The sequence below is a fragment of the Perognathus longimembris genome, chromosome 17, assembly GCF_023159225.1.
Source record: "Perognathus longimembris pacificus isolate PPM17 chromosome 17, ASM2315922v1, whole genome shotgun sequence".
Classification (NCBI taxonomy): Eukaryota; Metazoa; Chordata; class Mammalia; order Rodentia; family Heteromyidae; genus Perognathus; species Perognathus longimembris.
In genome coordinates this window covers 30,747,640-30,771,570 of record NC_063177.1, presented here as the reverse complement: position 1 = coordinate 30,771,570, position 23,931 = coordinate 30,747,640, and the positions used below count along the sequence as shown (strand labels likewise).

The window sequence follows — 23,931 nt, the reverse complement described above, 5'->3', positions numbered from 1 at the left end:
CCTAACCCCATGTAAATGAGCCATAAAGTATTTTACTTAAATTTGTTATCACCCATGTTAGATAGCTAAGGATAATTAAACTCTAGATGATTATTTTCTTTACAATTTCTCAGTAATGAAAGCAGCTGGTTTTCTTATATGATTACTAGTGTCCCTCTTGCCATATTTGTCTTATCTTTTCTGCGCCCCTGTCTCATGCTTTTTCCTCTTCTCTCCTCTCATATTCTTACCTTACTTGCTGTTTTTCTTTTTCCCCAGACCAATACATGAGATTTCTTTGTTGTAAGGTCATTTACCAAATTCCTTCCATTAAAAAACCCAAGTTTGTATATAAATGGCTATTCCAATTTTTCTGTTGTTTGCAAATATCATTTTTTGTGTTGTAGAATTTATTTTTCATGATTTTTCTTTCCTTCATTAATACTTTGAAAAAAATAATTCTTACCATATCTCAGATGTATATTTATCAAAATCCCCAATTCACATTTTTATAGATACAAGAGTCTACACTTTTCAGGTTTTTTTTCACATTGGTTTGTTGTAGCAACTACATGTTATACTATATATTCCAACATTACAGAGTAAGTTCTTATATAATCTTGGATCTGTTTCGGGTTAGTTGGTCTTTACAATTGTTTTCTCTATAAATATGCATTTGGGGAGTGCCCATCATATACCTCTTAGGTAACAAATGTTATAGTTTTATATATGCCTTAAATACTGTAGCATACTCTTCTCTCCTTCCTCCTTCATTTCCTTCCCTTATTTCCTTTTCTTTCTTCCTTTCCTCCTTCTTTCATTCCCTCCCCCTCTAACTCATTCCCTTTCTTCCTCTCCTCTTCCTTCCTTATCCTTCCTTTTTCTGTTATCTTGATGGCTATTTCTATTCGTTGTTGCTGTTGTTGTCTGGGGAGATGGGGTTGTTTTCTTTTTTTGCCAGTCCTGGGCCTTGAACTCAGGACCTAGGCGCTGTTCCTGGCTTCTTTTTGCTCAAGGCTAGCACTCTACCACTTGAGCCACAGAGCCACTTCCAGCTTCTTCTGTTTATGTGGTGCTGCGGAATCAACCCAGGGATTTATGCATGCTAGGCAAGCACTCTACCACTAAGCCACATTCCCAGCCCAGTTACTGTTATTGTTGCTGGCTGGTTTTGGTGCTTGAACTCAAGGCCTAGATTTTGCTCCTGAGTTTTTTTGCTCAAGACTAGTTCTCTACCATTTGAGGCCACAGTTCCATTTCAGCTTTTTGGTGGTTAATTGGAGGTAAGAGTCTCAAGGACTTTCCTGTGTGGGCTGGCTTTGAAATGTGATCCTCAGATCTTAGCCTCCTAAGTAGCTAGAATTATAGACATTAGCCTCAGCCACTTCTGTTCTTACAAATCAACTTAAAGAGTCTAGTCATTTGGATCTTTTTAACTTATCTAAATCTTTAGAAAGGAATTCATTTCTGTTTCACAACTATATCCTCCTTAAATCCCAGACCTCTTTCTCTGTTTGCCAGTCCTGGGTCTTGAACTTGGGGCCTGGGTGCTGTCCTTGAGCCCCTTTGTGCTTAAGGCTAGCACTTTGCCACTTGAGCCACAGTGTCACTTACAGCTTTTTATGAGTAGTTTACTGAAAATAAGACTCTCAAGGACTTTTCTGCCTGGACTGGCTTCTAATAGTGATCTCAGATCTCAGCTTCCTGAGTTGTTAGGATTACTAGCATGAGCTACCTGCACCGAGAAGAAGGTTTTAAACTATGATTGTGAAAGAAACCTTCCAACACTGTAAATGTTCTTTTGGTATGTTGGTAACCAGAATTAGAAAATAGTTTAGGTTTATGTCAACCATCACTAAATAAGAAAATACATGTTGAGTGTTAAATATAATGCCAAAATAAGGTTTAAGTAGTTGATACTTACATTGTGAAATATCAGATATTTACATGTGAAAATTTTCAGTTAGCTGTACTTACTTAGGCATCAGTTCTTAGTTAGGGACCTAGTCACAAAAGAGATTGAAATTGTTTCTTTGCTTTTCATTGATATTTAAGAGTACAGGTAAAGTAGTTGACAACTCTAGGGAAGCTTAATTAGATCTAATTATAATTTTAATGACTTGATTTTCCTTTAGAAAATCTTCCTTTGCAAAAGGACGCATTTGTGTTTAACATACAAACTAAGAAATGTTTGCTTCTTAATCTAGCAAGATATCCATTTCACACAGTGTACAAGAAAGTATTTCTGTATAAATTGTGGAATAAAGAATTGGGTAGGGTTGGAAGAAATATTTTTGATTATAATGTCATGTTGGGAAGTTGTCATTTTTAAAGGAAATATAAATTAGTATGTATAATTTTTTAATCTTGCATATAATAAAAAAGAAAGCAATTAAGTATAACTACTCTTTTTCAACCTTGATGTTTGCTTTATTTTTCTAGGTTTTTATATACTCATTTGCTTGATAGATCATACAGTTATTTAATGATATGTAATTCTAATATTCACCTAAAATCAAAAATGTTTATACGGGGCTGGGGATATGGCCTAGTGGCAAGAGTGCGTGCCTCATATACATGAGGCCCTGGGTTCAATTCCCCAGCACCACATTTACAGAAAACGGCCAGAAGTGGCGCTGTGGCTCAAGTGGCAGAGTGCTAGCCTTGAGCAAAAGGAAGCCAGGGACAGTGCTCAGGCCCTGAGTCCAAGGCCCAGGACTGGCCAAAAAAAAAAAAAAAAAAAAAAAAAAAAAAAAAATGTTTATGAAGAAATATTCCTATGAAAGGTTCTTGCTGAATAACAAAGGTCTCTAATGATTATTATATATGAAAAGTGAAATTGTTATTTTCTGCTCAGTTATTTTCATGCTCACTTCTTTCTCATTTACTGTTGAGTGAAACACCTATTCACAGTATGTGAATAGGCTATATAGTCTCAACTTCTTTTTCTAATTTGGGCAATCAAGACCCTTTGATATTAAAAAGTTAAATAATAAAATATTTTAATGCCACTTCAAGATAGAAGTAGGAAAGGGTAAATACTCTGTGATTAATTATAGACAACAGATTTTATAAAGGATAAAAACCATTATCTATACTATCTATATCTATACTATATTATCTATACTATCATTAGAAAAATTAGGTTGAAAGCTGAGGCAGATTTCGAAGAACAGATGAGAAGTGGATAGAGGGAAAAGCATATATACCTCATGGAATGGTGTTACCAACAGCATCTTCAAAGTGGGAGAATGTAGTCTGGGATTTTAACATTGGATTGGTAATGTAAGAGAGTTGAATGCACTAGAGTGAAAGGTTGATCTGAAATAGGCAGTGAAGAACTTTGAAGTATGGGAAGTAGGGATATATTTATCATGAATGACATACTTAAATTTGAGCAATATTTTAAGAAAATTGATCCTTCAGAAATATGTAGATCTCATTATGCTGAAGAGCACAATAGACAGGTATTCGTGATTTTTATTAGTATCCCACGCGTAAGGTGGCAAAGATTTGGATGGGTAATGTGATATTACAAATGGTATCCAGAAATGGCTGCCAGTTACATCATAGATAAAGACCCAGTGCTTAATGGCTGATTAAGTGAGGCCATGGAGTAACAGGAATGAATGTACACAGAGAGGGATAAAGGAAGAGAAGAGAGAGTTTCTGTCAGAGGTATTTAAGTTCTGTGAACTCAGATTCTCTCCCATCTGTACCCATGATTGTGTGGTGAGTTGTAAATTCATCCAGAAAGGTATCTGTAAAGCATTGGAAATTATCCTTTCAGAGTGGTAGTAAAAGTGAGTCTGATACACAAGTTAAGGATAATAGATATAACCTGCTTTTTGTCTGTTTTTATTAGAAAATTGTACAAATGGTTTTCAATTCCAGAACTCAAGTTATGAATACAATGCATCTTGATGTCATCCTTTCCTGGCTTTCTTATCCCATCCCTACCCTCAAGTTATGTACATAGCTTGTATTCAATTTTAAGCATTTTTTACTGAATAACCTTCTTCTGACAGTAACCCTTCATCTTTTTCATCAGCTATCATGGGCCATGACCAAGAAAGGTTTTCAAATGCATGAATGTGGGAAGCTGATAAGACATGTATTCTTTTGGACTCGGTAGCCTATGTTACACTGAAACATATATATCTCTTTGCACTCTCCTGTTTTCTCCTGTCAGACATTGACATCTGGAAGATTTACTGATTGGTTTAAAATTAACGGAACTTTCCAGGGTTAGTGATCTGGATATGCTAGCCTAATTACCAATGTGTAACTGTAGTTAATGGCTCCTTCCTGCTACTTTAGGGAGCCGTTAGAACTCATAACTACAGAGGAAATGGTTTTACATAATTTTTGCTAGCATTAAAAAAAAAGGCACGTGAAAATGATGTCTCCAAAAAAACTTCTCTAAAGTTCAAGCGCTGCTATTACTAATTGACTGTCTCAGGAAAGCCTTAATAAATTATCTAGTCAGGCTCATTGATAGCATAGGTCATTAGACCTATTTTTCTAAAACAGTGAAAAGGAAAGGGAAAAACGGTACCAAGGACAGGACTGTAATCATTTCTTTAACCCTCTACTGTAAGAGTTGTTCTTAGTCTTAAAAGAAAGGTGTTATAGCCTACTATGTAAATGAAGCAGCTCTCTCAGAGCCAAAAAGTGAAAAGAAAAAAAAAATCCCAGATCTTAGTTACTAACCTAAATAAATCTCATCCAAGGCACATGCTTTTTATTCTGGACAAGCAGGGTACCATGCTGGGGAGTGGGGGGTGGGGGGGTTGTTTTCTTTTGTTGGAGGATATGTTGCTTTGTGTATAGAAAAAATAAGACATAACAAATTGTCCTTTCCCTAGTTTAGACTGCCCTTAATCCCAACATAATCACATAACTAAGACACTTGTCTCAGCAGACTGCAAAGATTTTCATTAGATTGAATTATGTTTTTAAGGAGAATTTGGTCCCATCTTTTCTAAAGATTCCTTGTGAAATTATTGGGAGGAAACTCCTTATTTTAAAGGGGCAATGTGATCTGGAGGCGGTTCCTTAGTGTTGTTCCCCCTACCCCATGCAAAAAAAAAAATCCAAGACAGATTATTCTTCATACTTCTTCGGCTAAATTTGCTCATACTACTTAGCAGTAAAATAAATGATACGTATGTTGATTCTTCTGATTTATTTTCCTGCCTTGCTTTTCTTTTATGATCTAGCTTTTATTCTGCATTAAGCTCCCATACAAAGTAAATCAGTAAATTGGTGACAGCATTTCTCCCGACTCATGATGAGGTACTGGGAAAATTCAGACTCAGATATTACTGACATGGAAGGCTTTGCAGTTATTTATTAGAAGGCAGCCTGGGAAGAAAAAAGAAAATGGATTGATATGATGCTCTATTACTAAATCCGGCATACTGCTGTTATCTTTTCTTTCCTGTTTCCTCTAAAAGTCACCATTTCCATGCACTGACTGATCTTTTAAACAGCCATTCAATGGGAACTAGGCTAGAACTTTGCTAAGGGGTCACATTCACCAGCCTGACAGTTATACATTTACAAAAGAAATAGCATGAATTTATTCAGCATCAAAACCTCTGCATCTTTTACCACCCAGCCGCATTTCACACTGTATTGCTGTCAATGCACTAGAATGGCTGAATAAACGCCATCTAGAGTCTTCATTTAATTAACTAGCATTCTTTGAACAAAAATAAAAGTGCTGTTTTTATAGAGGAATAAAAACCACATGAAGTGAGTGTGAAGAAGACAAATCATCAAATTAGTTATTCTTCACTACAGCTAGAGTGGATTTTCTGCCCTTCCTCTCTTTTACTTTTGAGGCAGGATATTTTTGTTTGTTTTAGCCTGGTTGAGTAGAAAATGGGAATCAGTATAGTCACCTCCACATGTGCTTGTGTCTACTCTGAGGGCCACATTCCAGATGAGTATAGGGCTAGTCCTTGATAATGTTACTAGGAGTGATTTTTTTTTTTTTGCTTGTTTGATAGAGCATTTTCTGGATTTGATGGCTTTATAGGCCAAGAACATAAAGTTTATAATTGAACCATGTGCATGGAACAAATCTCAGCTTTCCACTTGCTATGTGTGTGATTGTGAGAAAGTTACTGAAGCTTTCTGCATGTGGTTTGACCTATGTAAAATGAGGGTGTAGGGGCTGGGGATATAGCCTAGTGGCAAGAGTGCCTGCCTCGGATACACGAGGCCCTAGGTTCGATTCCCCAGCACCACATATACAGAAAACGGCCAGAAGCGGCGCTGTGGCTCAAGTGGCAGAGTGCTAGCCTTGAGCGGGAAGAAGCCAGGGACAGTGCTCAGGCCCTGAGTCCAAGGCCCAGGACTGGCCAAAAAAAAAAAAAAAAAAAAATGAGGGTGTAAACAGACACACCTCATATCCTGGTGAGAAGATTAGCCAAGATGACACATAAGACATTTACAATAGAACTGGCACTGTAAGCCATTACCTCCCATGTGAGCACCTACAGTCTGGTATGAACTTGACCCAGTATGTTACTGATGACTTTCTTGGATTGCCGGAACTGGATTGCCAGATGTGGTGGGCAAGGTAGACATCCTTTTTCTTCCCAGGTGCCCCTCTACTATAAGACAATTACTTTCGATATAAGAATACAAACGTTCTTTGAAACGTGTGGAAGGCCACACCCTCTATTGTTGGCTAGCCATATCCCTCTCTTCCCTGCACTTGCTACAGGATTGCTTCCTCTAAATATGCTTTCTCCCGCAGTATTGGGAATTGAACCCAGGGCTTCACACTTACTAAATAAGCATTTTACCATGTGAATCATGCTCCCACCACAGGTCTGGCAGTCTTTTTCTTTTGCTTTGTTTTTCAGATAGTGTCTTAGGCTAACTCCTAGTCTGCCCTCAGATCACTATTCTATCTCTGCTTCCCAAGTAGCTGCTATGACTGTCATGAGTCATAGCACCTGAAACCCTCCTTTTTTTTTTTTTTTTCAAATTTTTATTATCAAACTGATGTACAGAGAGGTTACAGTTTCATACGTTGGGCATTGGATACATTTCTTGTATAAACATTTTTTTCCATATCATTTTTCACGTCAAAGACCTCAAGACTCCCCCAGGTACAAACTCCTCTATCTATCTATTTCTGCCAGAACGTGGCCCTTCCTTTTGTTCTCCACAACTATTATTATCATTTTAATTATTAATTACTTCCCCATAGGAAGTCAAAAGTCCAATCAAAGTCCATCTGATATTATTTCTCAAATATGCCCCATTTCTTCTTGTCTCTTCTTTTGCTCACATTTTGGTTTCTGGTTTTTGTTTTGTCTACCATTTACTCTTTCCTTCCTCTGGTTTATCTTAAACTTCTACATAATGTTCTAAGCTGAGCCAGAAAAAAGGATGAGTAACATCAGCCCCTTTGTATTTTTATCACATAACATGATTTTTTTCTATTGTCTATGATTTTTTCTATTGTCTCCTCAATAAACATCATTGATGGCCTAGCCTCCTGGCTCTACTTCTAAATTATATTTAGAATCTAAGTGCTTCCCACCATCTCGGCTACTGACACACTTGTCTAAGCCACAGTTAACTTTGCCTGTCCTCTTCTGACTTACTGTCAACTGAGTAGTGACAGTAATCCTCTTAAAACTTAAGACAGATCATATCACTTATCACTTTAAAGTTCAAGCCCACTAGTCACTTTCCTTACCCCGCCCCAGTAAAAAGCCCTAGAATAGCCTATTAACTACGTGATGTCTGCCCCTGCACTTCAGCCCACTGCCATACTCACTCTGCTATCATATCTGACTATGACTTATTCTCTCCTTTCCTGCTTACTACTGATGTCTCATTGGCCTCCTTACTGTTTTCTGAATATACAACACACAGTCCCACTTCAGAGCATTTACACAAATGGTTCCTTTTGCTCAAAAAGGTCCTCCTTGGGAAATCACATCTCTGTCCCTTCAGTGGGTCTCTAATCTGATGTTTTCTCCAGAAAATCTTCACCATCTGTTTCTTCACATTCAACTGCAGATTTTTTTTTCTCAAATTTTTATTATCAAACTAACGTACAGAGAGGTTACAGTATCATACGTTGGGCATTGGATACATTTCTTGTACTGTTTGTTGCCTTGTCCCTCATGCCCCCCTCCCTCCCCCCCTTTCCCTCCCCCCCCAGGTGTTCAGTTCACTTACACCAAACAGTTTTGCAAGTATTGCTTTTGTAGTTATTTCTCTTTTTTTACCCTGTGTCTCTCGAATTTGGTATTCCCTTTGAATTTCCTACTTCCAATACCAGTAAACACGGTTTCCAATATACTCAGATAAGATTACAGAGATAGTGTAGGTACAAACATAGGAAGGTGATACAAAACATCATCAATAATAGAAACTACACATACACATAGGATGTTGAAAGTAGTTACAGCTGTGATATATCACTTGTTTCCCTAACATGGAGTTCATTTCACTTAGCATCATCTTATGTGTTTCTAAGGGTATAGCTATTGGGCCTTGTGATGCTCTGCTATGGCTTGCCTAAACCTGTACTAATTATTCCCAATAAGGGAGGCCATAGAGTCCATGTTTCTTTGGGTCTGGCTCACTTCACTTAGTATAACTTTTTCCAAGTCCTTCCATTTCCTTACAAATGGAACAATGTCATTCTTTCTGATAGAGGCATAAAATTCCATTGTGTAAATGTACCACATTTTCCTGATCCATTCATCTATGGAGGGGCATCTGGGTTGGTTCCAGCTTCTCGCTATGACAAATTGTGCTGCGATGAACATTGTTGTGCTGGTGGCATTACTGTGATTTTGTTTGTGGGCTTTTGGATAGATACCCAACAGTGGGGCTGCTGGGTCATAGGGGAGTTGTATATTGAGCCTTCTGAGGAATCTCCATACTGCTTGCCAGAGTGGCTGAACCAGTTTACATTCCCACCAACAATGAAGTAGGGTTCCCTTTTGGCCACATCCCCTCCAACAATTGTTATTATTAGTTTTCTTGATATATGACATTCTTGCTGGGGTGAGATGGAATCTCAATGTTGTTTTGATTTGCATTTCCTTTATGGCCAGTGATGTAGAGCATTTTTTCATATGTCTATTGGCCATTCTCATTTCCTCATCAGAGAAGTCTCTTTGTAAGTCTTTAGCCCACTTGATGAGGGGGCTATTGGTTCTTTGCAGTTTTGTTTTGGAAGAAGGTAATTTTTTTAGTTCTGCATATATTTTAGAGATGAGGCCTTTGTCTGTTGAATGTCCGGTAAAGATCTTCTCCCAGTCTGTGGGCTTTCTGTTTATCTTGCGAGCTATGTCCTTTGCCGTGCAGAAGCTCTGCAGTTTGATGCAGTCCCATTTTTCCAACCTTTCTTTGATTTGTAGCCTTTCTGGGTCTTTGTTAAGGAAGTTCCATCCTGCGCCAAGGAGCCCAAGTGTTTCTCCTACTCCTTCCTTTAGTGTTTTCAGGGTGCCTGTTTTGATTTCAAGGTCTTTAATCCATTTGGAATTGATTTTGGTGCAGGGTGATATATAAGGATCTAGTTTTAGTTTGTTGCATGTGTTGAGCCAGTTTTGCCAGCACCACTTGTTAAAGAGGCTATCTTTCTTCCATACTATTGTTTTAGCTCCTTTATCAAAGATTAAGTAGGCATAGTTCTGTGGGTTTAATTCTGGGGCTTCAATTCTGTTCCATTGGTCTTCAGGCCTGTTCCGGTGCCAATACCAAGCTGTTTTTATTACTATAGCTTTATAATACAGCTTGAAGTTGGGTATTGTAATTCCTCCAGCACTGTTCTTTCTGCTTAGGAGTGTTTTTGCTATTCTAGGTCTTTTATTGTTCCATATGAATTTCTGGATTGCTTCCTCTATTTCATTAAAGAATGGTGTTGGGATATTAATGGGTATTGCATTGAATTTGTAGATAGCCTTTGGCAATATTGCCATTTTGATTACATTAATCCTCCCAATCCAGGAGCATGGGAGGTTTTTCCATTTTCTTAGTTCTGACTTAATTTCATTTTTCAAGCTTTTAAAGTTCTCTTCAAAGAGGTCTTTCACTTCTTTGGTTAGGGTTATTCCTAGGTATTTTATGTTTTGGGGGGCTATTGCAAAAGGAGTTGCTTTCCTGATTTCAGCCTCGGTCTTCGGGTTGTTAGCATAGAGAAAGGCCGTTGATTTTTGAAGGTTTATTTTATATCCTGCAACTTTGCCAAATCAACTGCAGATTTTGAGGGACAAGAATGAAAGTTTTCTGTCTTTACTATTCACTGCCTATTCTAGAACTTGGCATATAAGTACTTAATATTAATTATTGAATGTATGAGTGCAAAACTGACCCTTAAGAAGGTGTTCACATTCCTAATCCTCTCAGCACTTCAAATATTTTTAAGCTCAAGCAAATGCCTCATAATAGCTTCAAGAAAATTTAAATTTCCATAGTTTAATATTAGACATGGCAATGGGAGCAGTAAGTTCCATTGCAAAGAAGAGAGAGAAATTCATGTCAAGTAAAGAAAAAGACACGGTTTACATTATAGTGGCTACTGTGTTAAATTTTATTGCTGTCCTCAGGGACTGCCATTGACCCAGCTCCAAAGAACGTTGTGAGAGAACAAGGGGTACTAGCTACCTAACCCCTTCCTAAGGTGTAGGATATGGGTGGTATATAGTGGATTGTTGTTTTGGTTGACTTTGCTATTTAAAATCAGAGTAAAATGGTAAAGAGAAAGCACTAATGTTGGAGTCAAGCAGACCTGCGTGCGAGTTCATTAATTGAATAGGTGATGTGACTTTTCTGACTCTCTGTGTATGTGACTCTAAGTCACTAATGTATGAAAAGTTTTTTAATAATGCCTTTTTCCTAATGCTTTACTAAAAATTAAATGAGAAAATTACAAGAGAGCACTTAAGGTAGAACAAGTATTTAATAAATGCCTTATACACTTTGAATCCTACTGATACAGCTATATATTTTCCTATTAAATCCTATCTTGTGCCTTAAATGAAAAGTGAGGCATTGAGACTGATATCTAGAAAAAAGCTTTTACCCCTGGGTTAGTCTAGGTTTCATCTCTCAGCTACATGTGATGAAGTTGCAGGAGCCCTTTTTAGAATGTGAGCCTTGTCTTATGTGAGATGGAAAAGCAGTTTTGTCTCAGTTTACCTTTTAGTCTAAAACTAAGTGCTTTCTTGTATTTTTCCATTTTTAATTCTCTTTAACTTCTTTTATTTTCCTAGCATTATGCTAGGTATGTAAAGTTAGGGAATTCATACTAAAACCATCCCAAGAAACCAACAAAGGAAAAAATAAGACCAGGAAGCTGGTCCATATAATAATATATATTTCATTTTGCATGTGAAAAAGTGATTAACACATGCATATTAAGTCTTAGAATTCTAACCAGCAGAAGAAGAAAGTATTTTGTGTGGAATACAGAACTATTCCATCTTTTGTTTTGTTTTTACCCAATAACACTAATTTTGAACTCCTCAGGAAGCCAAAGCTGTAGTTGAAGAAACAAGAGCTTTGCGCAGTCGAATTCATCTTGCTGAAGCTGCGCAGAGACAGGCACATGGAATGGAAATGGACTATGAAGAAGTGATCCATCTGCTGGAGGCTGAGATTACAGAGCTGAAGGCTCAGCTTGCTGATTATTCTGACCAAAATAAAGTAAGCAAAACAACCCTCCCTTCTAGTTACCATGGTTTCCTTGCTGCTGTCATGTATCCTGTTTTCATTTTCTTTTCATCTGCACTCCTGAACTAGGTCAGTGTTTGTCTTCTATTATTCAATGATAGGGTGATATGTTGTGAAGAGGGTAACATGAAAGTTGCGAGACTGCCTTTATCCACATGGCTTTGAGATGGAAAAGCATGTGCCTCAAATTTATTTGGGTCATTGACCAGTGTTGTTCTATTCAGACATTCAGTTCTGGAACTATTTAGCATTTAATTGATTGGTTTTCTCTTTCTGTTTCTGAACTTCTTGATTTGTCCTGTGGAGATAGGAGAAGAGGATTGAAGGATAGGTTTTTGATATTTGGTTAGAAAACTCAAGGAAGTTTGAGAGCTAAATAATTTTTTTTCAAAAGGTCCGGGATAAGTAATAATAAAGAAACCAAATTTGTGTTGGGATCTGACGGATCCCTTTCTCCCCGATCGCCCGGGGAAAATGCTTGAACCCCAAAATCTATGAAAGAGCACTCGGCCTTGCCTTCCACCGGCAGAAGGCCAAGGCGTACTCCTATGGAAATACGCTAAATTGAGGAAAGGTTGCTGAAGCCTCCCCTCCCCCCATCCCCTCACATGTCAGGAGCGGAGGCAGAAGAAGGCATCAGGGAGATGCTGTGATGGTTGAATGAGTCTCAAAGGATTTAATTGGGAGGGGGGCTTATATAGCAGTAATGGCAGGAAAGGCTAGGACTTGGGCCATTGGCTAAGCCGGACTGCCCATCAGGTGATGTCATGAAACTTCCTTTGTGGGCTGGAAAATCCCTATCATGGTGGCTCGCACGTGTTCGCCCCCAGGAGGGGGGGGTTCTTTTCCGGTTGAGGGCGAAAGGTGGGAGGGACTGGTTGTTACACTGTCCCAGGGCTGGGGGAAGGGCAGCGTCTCACTCTTGGCGCCCTTCCCCCACCAAGGCCAAAACTGAGTCCCCAAGAAATTTGGAGTTAGGATTTTTTTTTTGTTTTTCATTTTAATAGAAAATGAACAAAATAATGCTCCATTATAGAGCCTCTCAATTTGAATAGAAAAATGTGAATGCTTTTCAGGCGGCAATGTGAACTTTTCTTCATTTGGAATTTTTAAATTATATTAATTTTTGTAATGTACATACTATGTTCATTGAACATCCTTCAAAAGCTGTAACAGACATATATTATAGTTCAGTGAAGTAAGATAGAAAAATTGAATAAGTTGAAAAAGATACAGAGTTGTTCAATTATAAAAATAAATATCCCTAACTTGGGGAATATCAAGTAAGTTCAAATAATTAATGAATATGTAGGCAGAAAAGGGTAAGTTCTATAAATATTACAAGAACAAATAAAATAAATTTTTGTTTTCAAAAGCAAATATTAAAATACCAGGAATTTTCTTTGTTAGTAAACCATTGGAACATTTCTTTTATCTGTCTATTTGATTCCACAAGAAGGCTAAAGTGCCCCTGTCCCTTTAACAGTACCACGGGGCCAACAGAAAACATATAGCCTGAGAAAAGAGCAATACTTAGGAATAGTACATACATTTATTATTTTTCTCCCAGAGGTTGTATTTCATGTAACTTTAATCAGATTATGAAACTACCTGAAGGATTACCAACATATCAAAGGCACTTTGGGTAATAATTATAGTTACTATTAGAGGGAAAATTAACAGGGTTTAGTACTTCAGATTTTTATTTTAGTTTTGATGTTTTGCAGTGCTGGAGATTGAGCCAGGACCTCATGCATGCTAGTCCAGCACTCTATCGCTGAGCTACATCCCTAGCTCCTTTTTTCTCTTCTTTACTTTCTTCCTTTCTTTTTGCTTTTTTTTCTTTACATACCTTTTTACTCATTCATTCACTCGTACATTTCTTTATTTCATTTGCATATTGAACTGTACCATGTATAGTACAAACATAAGGGGACTATTGTGATAGGTACAGACACTTTTTTTTCCCTCCCCTTTTTAGCCCTGTATATTAGAATAGGCTAACTTTCAAGAGAGTCACATAAAGTTATTCAGTTTCTTTCTTCTGTTTTTTGTTTGTTTGTTTTTTGGTCAGCCATGGGGCTTGAACTCAAGGCCTGGGCGTTCACTGTCTCTGAGCTTTTTTTGCTCAAGGCTAGCACTCTACCACTCTGACCCACAGTGGGTCCACTTCCAGTTTTCTGGTGGTTAATTGGAGTCTCATGGACCCTCCTCCCCTAGCTGACTTTGAACCATGATCCTCAGATTTCAGCCTCCTGAGTAGCTAGGATTATAAGCATGAGCCACAGGTGCCCAGCCAGTGTCTTTCTTGTGTTTTTTGTTTGTTTTGTTTTTGTTGCCAGTCCTGGGGCATGGACTCAGGGCCTGAGTACTATCCCTGGCTTCTTTTTGCTCAAGGCTAGCACTCTACCTCTTGAGCTACAACGCCACTTCCAGCTATATAAAAATGTGTGTGTGTGTGTGTGTGTGTGTGTGTGTGTGTGTGTGTGTGTGTGTTGCTGAGGAATCAAACCCAGGGCTTCATGTATACGAGGTGAGCACTTTACCACTAGGCCCTATTCCCAGCCCCATCTTTTTTGTTTTTTAAATCTTAGATTATTTGTACTATCTTCCAACTGCCAACAGAAATATATTGGTCCTAATTAGATTGTTATTATTGTTGTTGCTGCCTTATAATACAGTTAGTTCAAGTATTCTGTTTTTAGCCTAAAGAGTTCTAATTCCTCTTAATAAAAGTCTAAAAGAGCTGTCTCTGAGCATTTTTATTCAAGGAGGGCATCTTAACATGTTCCAATATCAATATCAGTGCAAAAGGGGAAAGAAACTTCTATTTAAAGTTTTGTGAGACTGCATAAAGAGAGATTGTCTAATATGTTACTAGTAAAAACATAGATTGTTTTTGTTTTTGCCATTCCTGGGGCTTGGACTTATGGCCTAAGCACTGTCCCTAGCTTCTTTTTGCTCAAGGCTAGCACTCTACCACTTGAGCTACAGGGCCACTCTGGCTTTTTTTTTTTTTTTTTCCTTTTTGCCAGTCCTGGGGCTTGGACTCAGGGCTTGAGCACTGTCCCTGGCTTCTTTTTGCTCAAGGCTAGCACTCTGCCACTTGAACCACAGCACTACTTCTGGCCATCTTCTATATATGTGGTGCTGGGAATCGAACCCACGGCTTCATGTATATGAGGCAAGCACTCTTGCCATTAAGCCATATTCCCAACCCTGGCTTTTTTTGTATATGTGGTGCTGAGGAATCGAACCCAAGGCTTCTTGTATACAAGACAAGCACTCTACCACTAGGCCATATTCCCAGCTCCCACAGATTGTTTTAATAATATTTTTATTTGTTTTCATTATAGTAATCTCTTATTTTTATCTATTTACTTGTTTGTATTTGGATTTACTTTTTTATTCACTATGGGATTAAGGAATAAAACATTACTAATCCATTCAGAACCCATAGTATCCCTCTGATTCCATCTTCTCTCCTTGCCCTCATAAGTAACCACTTACTGCCCTTCATATATATTATTTTCTTAATAAATTTTATAATTCTTATATACCTTAAGTTTGTTCTGTTTATTAGTGTTATATGAACAGAAAATATCTCTATTATTCTGGTTTACTTCAGTAAATATTTGTTTGGGTTTTTTAACATTTGTTATATCAGCTCACAGATTTGTAATTTCCAAGTAGTTTGAATTTTGAATCTTTCTTTGTACTCTATTGCATAGGTACACACAGAACAGTTATCCATTCTGCATTTAATGAGTAGTCAAATGATTGCTGTGTTCTAACGTGAATCATGTTGCTTAAAATTGTATTCTAACATGAATCATGTTGTTTAAAACAATTTTTACATACATCCTGCACCACAGGTTTAAATTGCTTGGTAGCAGCAGAATTGCTAAAGTGAATAATTATATGTTGGCTGTTAAACAGAAATGCCTAATTTAGTTTAAAATTTTTAAACTAATTTGTACTCTTATCAATAATGAATGCAAGTAGTGATTTATTTAGTTCACTCTTTGTTATCTTTTACCTTTAATTTTTATCAACTGTGAAGGTCTATTCAGTGTAATGTTTAATTTAATTAATTTAATTTAATGTTTGACTTTAATTTTAATTCCCCTCGCTACTAACAATTTACTAGGACCAGCAAACACTGCCCACTGATTGCTCTTAACTCCTTTTTTAGTAACATCAGGTTGGTAGCTTGACATCAGCCATTGTTGGATTTTTGAACACTGCATGCCATCAACCAGGACTAGGGCTCTCCTACACCTCTTTGAGCATAGGTTTATGTACTTATTAGATATTTGCATTTTTCTGTGAAATTTCTCTCAGTCATTTTTTTCATTGGGTTTTTATATAGATATATAGTAATTCTTCTGGTTACTAATCCTTTATTAAGTAATCTGTTATAAAAATTAATCTGCCGGGCTGGGGATATGGCCTAGTGGCAGGAGAGCCTGCCTCGTATACATGAGGCCCTGGGTTTGATTCCTCAGCACCACATATACAGAAAATGGCCAGAAGTGCGCTGTGGCTCAAGTGGCAGAGTCCTAGCCTTGAGCAAAAAAAAAGAAGCCAGGGACAGTGCTCAGGCCCTGAGTTCACAGCCTAGGACTGGCCAAAAAAAAAAAAATTAATCTGCCAAATTTGTGCTCTGTCTTTTCCCTTGTGTGTGGAATGGACAAAAAATGTTAATTTTCATTATCTTTTGCTTTTTTCCTACCTTTTCAGCAGCCTTCCCTCTCTAAGATTATAAGAATATATTTATGTGCTTATAAAAGTTTTAAATTTTTACTTTTCAGTAATTGTACTATATGAGGTGGAGATCCATTTTATTCTTCTTTATTCTAATTGAGAAACCAAGTAGCTTATTGTTTATTGAAAAGGCCCATCTTTCCTACTTGACCTGCAAACCAATTCTTGTATATCAAGGCTTCATATATATTGAGATCTTAATTCTTTTCCATTGGTGTGTGTACCTTTGAAAATGGCACAGCAGATTGCTTACTATATATTTTACAATATCTTTCTAACTCTTCTTCAAAAGTATGTTGGCTGTGTGGTTGCTTCTTATCTTTTATTATCTGTTTTAGATGTAGCATGCTGATTCCACCAGAAAAAGTAAAAACTTAGAATTTTTATTGATATTTTTAAATACATAGTTGAATTTTCAGAATTATGATTTTAAAAATTTTTGTACACTGAGGCAATTAAAACCTCCAACTAGTTACTTTGCCTCAGATGTGCAAATCCCAGAACTAAAATACAACAAATATGAAGGGAATAAAAACAACTCAAAAAACAAGGAAACATGACTTCTCCAAATGTAAACAATTCCACAATAAAGAACTCTAATGATGGTAAAGTGGATGAGACCTAAATGAAAAATTCAAAACACTGATTATAATTATGATTAATGAAATTAAAGTAGACACAAATGCATGCTTAAATTGATCCAAGAGAATACAACTAAACAGTTGAATGAAGTGAAGAAGACTATAGAAACATAAGTTCAATAAAGATTATAAAAAAATCAGATTGAATTGTGGAAATGAAAAGTTCAGTGGGTCAAATAAAAATTATAGTTGAAAGCCTCTTTAATTGACTGAATCAAATATAAGATAGAATGTTAGGACTTGAAAACAAGCAATGATTTAGAACATTCATACAGGAAGGAAAAAAATAAGAAATATATTTAAAAAAAACAGCACCAAAACATTGAAGACCTCTGGAACATCACTAAAAGACTAAATCTACAAATTATAGGCACAGAAGAAGGCGAAGAGGCACAACCTAAAGACAGAATACATTCACTGAAGTCATACCAGAAGAATCTACATTTTGGAAAAAAGATGGTTAACCAAGTACAAGAGGCTTTTAAAACACCAAGCTGAAGAAACAAAAACACCCCCCCCCCAAAAAAAAAGAAAAACCCTCCATCTTGGAAGAAAATAATTGTCAGCCTAGGTTACTGTATCCAGCAAAGTTATGATTCATAGTCAAAGGAAAAACAAAAGAAACCTTCCATGATTAACCCAAACTAAAGGAATGCATAACCACTGAAACATAGTTGCAGAAAATACCTAAAAGATTCCTATGCACACATAAAAGGAAGAGAATACAAACATGAAAATACAGGAAAGAATAAAGCTTATCAGATGGAATACATAAGCAAATGAGAAGCTGAACCAAACACTACAAAAACAACAATACAACAGGAAATGCCACATACCTTTCTACAATGACTATGACATTAATTGTCTCAGTTCTTCGAAATGGATTCTGACTAGTGGATTGAATTGAGAATCAAGATGCAAGTAATGGATCTCATTGGTGAAAATAAACATAAGCTTAAAATGAAAGGATGGGAAACATTACATAAGCCAAGGAGTCCAAAAGCAAACAGGAGTACCTATGTAATGTGGATATCTAATGTAGACAAACCAAAATTGTTCAGAAAAGACTTCATATTAAACCTAGAAATCAACAGTAGAAGAAACTACAGAAAATAGACAAACATAGGATAATTGACTAATACACTTCTTTTGGTCAGTCCTAGGGTTTGAACTCAAGGCCTCTGTGCTGTCTCTGAGCTTTTGTGCTCAAGGCTAGCACTTGAGGACTTTGAGCCACTGTTCTGCTTCCAATTTTGTGATGGTTAATTGGAGATAAGAGTCTCACAGACTTTTCTGCCCAGGCTGGCTTTGAACCACAAGCCTCATCTCCACTTCCTGAGTAGCTAGGATAACAGATGTGAGCCACGAATGCCCAGCAACTAGTGCACTCTTAAATTGTCATTTGATTACCTTCTCATACTGAGAAAAAACAAAGCAAGTGCAAAATCAGTAAATGAAAGGAATTTTTTAATTAATTAAATGAAGACTGAAAGAACAATATACAATATCAAGGAAATAAGTACTTGGTTCTTGCATTGATAAGCTCTTAACCAGTCATGGAGTGAAATTATTATGTCATTTGTAGGTAAATGGATGGAATTAGAGAACATCATATTGAGTGAAATATAAAAAATTCCAAATATTGCTCAGAGTGTTGTGTTTTCTCTCATCTATGGAAGCTAGACCTAAAAAACTTGCATATTCATAGACATAAGTATAGATGTCCATATAGATATTTATATGGATAAACAACCTGAATCCACATAAAGGACTTAGGAGGAGAAAAGAAAGAAAACAGATGAATAACTGCAACTATATATGAAAGCAGCATAAAGCACCTCAATGAAAGCTGCTGACCATCGGAGGGATAAAGCACAGGGAAAGAGAAATAGGCAAAGAGGGGGAGCGGAACTAAAAAGGAGGATGAAGGAGGTTGTATGATGGAAATCGACATGCAATTAGTTATGTCCCCTCAAGTCAGAAGGTGTGTGTTATAGGAGCAAAGATAATGAAAATAGGGAACGGTTATGTAAAATCAAAGAATTGTGTAAGATGTTCCTTTTGCTATCTCATCTAGGAAAGTGTTCAAGATTTAAGGAAGAGAATCACAGTACTTGACTGCCAGTTGCGAAAATCAGAAATGGCTCGAAAAGCTTTTGAGGTATCCACCAGAAAGCTTCTTCATTTTGTAGAGGTAAATATTTCTGTTACATGTATTATTCCTTCTTGTTGGGTTACACATCTACAGACTCAACCAATTGCTGATTGAAAGTATTCCAGGAAAAAATAATCTTGAATGTTCCCACAATCAAAATTTAAATTAATGCCCCAAGCATTGCAAAGAAGGGTCAGGTCTTTACCAGGTTCTCTTTGTTTACCTTGTGTCTTATTCATGTAGGGTAATTAGGCCTACAGTAATTGCATATGTAATGAACTTGTATATACTTGCTCCTGTCATTATTGTGAATCAATAGATCACAAAGCATTTCCACAATATTGATATTAAATTAGATATAAGTAGCCTACAAATGAATTAAAGTATTTAAGAGCATGTGTGTTGATTATATACACAAATACTCTGCCGTTTTTGTATAAAGAACTTGAGCACCTTTGGATTTAGTTGTCAGGATCAATTGTATGCTGTATTAAGGGCATTTTTTAGGAAATGTATAGATATTTGACTTACAAAAATGTCACAGTGCTTAGTGCCTCGTGAAGCATTATTAAGGCTCAAAACAGTAGTGCTAAAATACTGGAGATTTAAGTTGCCTGGGTAATGAACAGTGGCTAAAATAATGTAAACTGCTAGGGGAAATAATTGAGAGAATGACATGATCCCAAAGCTGTATTGTTTTAATGACTACTTCTTTGAAAATCCTTATTTCAGGTACCTAATTTTATAAACATTTTCTCTCTAAAGGAATATTTTCATTACTATTTTTATTATTGTTGCAATGTTGTGTAGATATAATTGATCCCCCCTCCATAACAGAAACATCTGTTTAATCAATACAAGAGAGAGGTTATAAATATTTAAAAGCAAGAAAAAACATTTCTTAGAGCTGCCAAATTTACATATCACCTTCATTGTCTTGTTTGTTGACAGACCATTCAAGAAGTATTATCTGATAATTCTGCTCCTTTATCAAATATAAGGTAAGAATACTTAACTGATTTCATGAAGTATGGCCCCTGATTACATGCTCCATCTAGCAACTATGACTAAAATAACAAAAATACCTTAACTGATCTTAAAACTCAGCAGTGTTCCTGCAGATATATTCCTTAATGTTTTGGAAATAAGTGAGAGGTAATAATTGTTTTGGATTCCATCTCCAAAAAAATTCCTGGAAGATTTAGCTAGTCATTGTTACTATGTACTTCTGAGTGAAATTAATCCCACCTTTATCAAGAAATGTGTAAAAATGAAATTAACTTGAATGCATTGAGCATCCTATATGGGTATAAAAGTTACTAGTCACCCATGTACTGCTAAGGGACAGCCTCGACCCAGTAGATTTGTTATGTCAAACAGAACTTTGCAAAACATACTCATGCAATCAATTTCTTCCATCTTCACCATTATCTATGTATGTGTGTATGTATATATATACATATACATACATATACATGCATATATATACATATATATAGCAATTTTAAAAATAGATTTCAAAGAACACTCCTTAGTATTCATACTATACTTCAGACTTCAAATTTCTTGCTGGGAGCTAGAAATATACAAATGAAATTTATTTATTTCAGACCACAAGGTTATAGTCATCATATATTGAAAGACATGTACAAAAGAGAAATTTCTGACTGTGCTGTGTATATGTGTGTGTGCATGTGCATGCACATACATGTGTGCCAGTCTTGGGGCTTGACCTCAGGGCCCTAGCCCTGAGCTTCTGTGCTCAAGACTAGCATTTTATCACTTGAGCCACAACTCCACTTCAGCTTTATTGGTGGAGATAAGAGTCTCACAGATTTTCCTGCCCCGCCTAACTTCGAACCCTGATCCCCAGAACTCAGCCTTCTGAGTAGCTAGGATTACAGGCATTAGCCACTGGAACCTAGCTTGATGAGGCTTTTTTTTTTTAAGTAATTTTTTTCTTATAATTACTACTTGATATGTCTTTTGCTTCTAGCACTGTCACTTAGAGAAACAGGAAAACTCAATGCAGCTTTTAGGTGTAGTACTCTGGAAAACACTACCCTTTGTTGTAAAAACAACTATGTAGCTGTCTACATAGTGCTTTTTGGCAAATTATCTGTGGCTTTTCACTTTTAGGCTCATTTTGCTGTGTTTCATTTCTTTTAATGAAAGAAACAGACACTTCTGCTTTTTACATATGCAGTTTATCACATAAAATAATTATATTAATTTAGTGAGCACTATTTTCAGTAAGACATTACTCCCCTCTGCCCTCCCCAGTATCATTTAGAACTTGACTATAAAAAAATTCACATTAAAAATCAAGGGTGGGGGAGAGGAATGAGGGATGAGGTAACAAATAGTATAAGAAATGTACCCATGGCCTAACGTATGAAACTGTAACCCCTCTGTACATCACTTTGACAGTAAATAAGTAGTTATTATTATTATTTAAAAAAAGAAAAGATAATCTAAAAAAAATCAAGGGTAAAAATAACTACTTAAAAGCGATAGCCTATCCTTACCATGTACTTCTTCTAGTACATTTTAGAAAGCTTTAATAAGCAATATTTTACCTTGAAATTGTTACGGGGTTCGAGGGAGGAGATTCCACATCCCTCCAAGAGTCCACCACTCAGAGACAGTCTCTCAAGCAAAAAGATGGATTTATTGAAGAAGCAAAAAGTGAACTGACTGGCCAAGGACGCAGCACAGACTCGGGAGCTGAAAATACCAGAGTGAAAAGCAGGCTGACCAGCCAGGGACACAGTGCAGACTTGGGCGCTGACATGTGACCCTGAGCAGATTGGGGTTTATAAAGGTAAAAATGTAGCACAGATGTACAGGGCTGACGCAGGGGGTAGAGCAAGCAACAAACAAGTTAAGCAAGCCATTTACAGAAGCAGAATTTTGGAGTCAGGTTGACCTAATCTATTCCCCCCAACATTTCCTACCATGTTTCCCTATTCAAGATGGAGTCAGCTGTACTCCCTACAACAGAAATATTTACCTTGAAAAGTTAGACACTAGTGAAATCTGATCTAGTAAATATACCTTCTTTACAGTTGTTGCCCTTGTTCATTCAGAATAAAGATATGTTAGAGTTTGAAAATTGATTTTTGCTTTCTTGTTATCATATTTTAAAGGATGGGTTGTAAGTCATGGTGGCTTTAAAGCCAGTATAAGCAGTCTCTTTTCAAGTGAAAGTCTTAATGCAATAATTGTGGGTTTTTTTTAGGAAAATCTTGCAAATTACACAGAATGCCCATAATCCTGGCTATTTGGGATGCTAAGATCTAAGGGTAGTGGTTTGAAGCCAGACCAGGCAGGGGAATCTTTGAGACTTTATCTCCAATTAAGCACCAAAAAAAGCTGAAAGTAGAACTGTGGCTTAAGTGGTAGAGTACTTGCCTTGAGTAAAAAAGCTCAGAGCAGCACATAAGCCCTGAGTTCAGGCCCCAGGACTGGCATCAAAAGAATAAGGGGTAATTTCATGGCTGGAGGTGTAATAGTTCAACTATTAGGCCACTTACTAGCACAAAGCCTGGGATTCAGTTCCCAGTACCTCAAGAAATAAATGAATAACAACAAAAATGATCATTGCAGAAGTGAAGGTATGTATTCTGAGATTATATTTAGTATTACTATAAAAATAATACCTATTTAATTCTTATATACTTAATTTGAATTTTACAAAACTAAGTAAAAGACTACATCATGTTTGCAAAACACAGGCATTCAAAAAATAAGCAAAACAAATGATTTACAAGAGAGGACTTTTTCTTCACCTGTTTTCTGTTTATAAATGAAGTAAAGTTAACTTCTTTCAATATATACTTATTTATTGTATGAAGAATTGGAAACAGAAGTGCTGTTTGTGGATTATATAATATATGACTGTAAGAATATAAATGTCCCAAAAAATATTTTTGTACAGATTTATAATGAATATGAATTCATATTTAGCAATAAACAAAGACAGATACTGTTTCCTGTGATTTCATTACTACTATAGTGAAAGAAGAGCCATGTTCGCCTCTCAATCTTCCCTCTCACCTCTGGGAAGGAATGGGCACCACTTCCCAGCAACCTTGGCTCTGGAATCTAAGGAGCTTGTGAAATCTGTTCGTGCCATCCTTGACGTGGATTGTAAGTCTAATTCATTTTTCACTATTTTTGATAAATCATTTAACCAAATGAAAGCAAAGTTCCATTTTAGTATATTCCATTTCATTTAGTCTGCCTACAGCAAAATTGTTAGTGAATGAAAATCTTAATGCACCACTGAGGGGGATGAATTCTTTGCCTTAAAGTGCTCTAAGTAGATTTTAATTGATGATAGCTGATTAACGTTTGTCTTTACCTGTATGTCCTTTGAAATGGAAAAATGAATATAAAAATGAATCCATATCAGCACTGAACACCTGGAATCATAGAGTCAACAGTGAGGAATTTTTCAATAAAATGTAACAGATAGAAAAAGATTGAAGTTACAACCCAACTTAAACAAAATCCTTCTAATATTAAAAAAATATGGTGAAAAACAGGACTTCTGAAACAGGGAGTTCAATAGAACCATGGGGAAGAAAACAGGGTCACAGAGAAGGAAGACCAGGAACAGACCCTGCCTGGGGCAGTCAGCAGCTTAATTAATTAAAGGGTTGT

The 23,931-nt window shown here is 36.6% G+C and overlaps 1 protein-coding gene across 3 annotated transcripts in view; it reads left to right on the top strand.

The window, feature by feature from the left end:
- Positions 1-23,931, top strand: part of Stxbp4 (syntaxin binding protein 4) — a 121,864-nt gene that overhangs the window by 54,491 nt on the left and 43,442 nt on the right. For all 3 annotated transcript variants that reach the window (XM_048366824.1, XM_048366825.1, XM_048366826.1), the window contains 4 exons: positions 11,497-11,673; positions 19,186-19,302; positions 20,215-20,264; positions 23,282-23,415. In XM_048366824.1, coding sequence (XP_048222781.1) covers positions 11,497-11,673; positions 19,186-19,302; positions 20,215-20,264; positions 23,282-23,415 — 478 coding nt within the window. The remainder of the gene's footprint in view (positions 1-11,496; positions 11,674-19,185; positions 19,303-20,214; positions 20,265-23,281; positions 23,416-23,931) is intronic.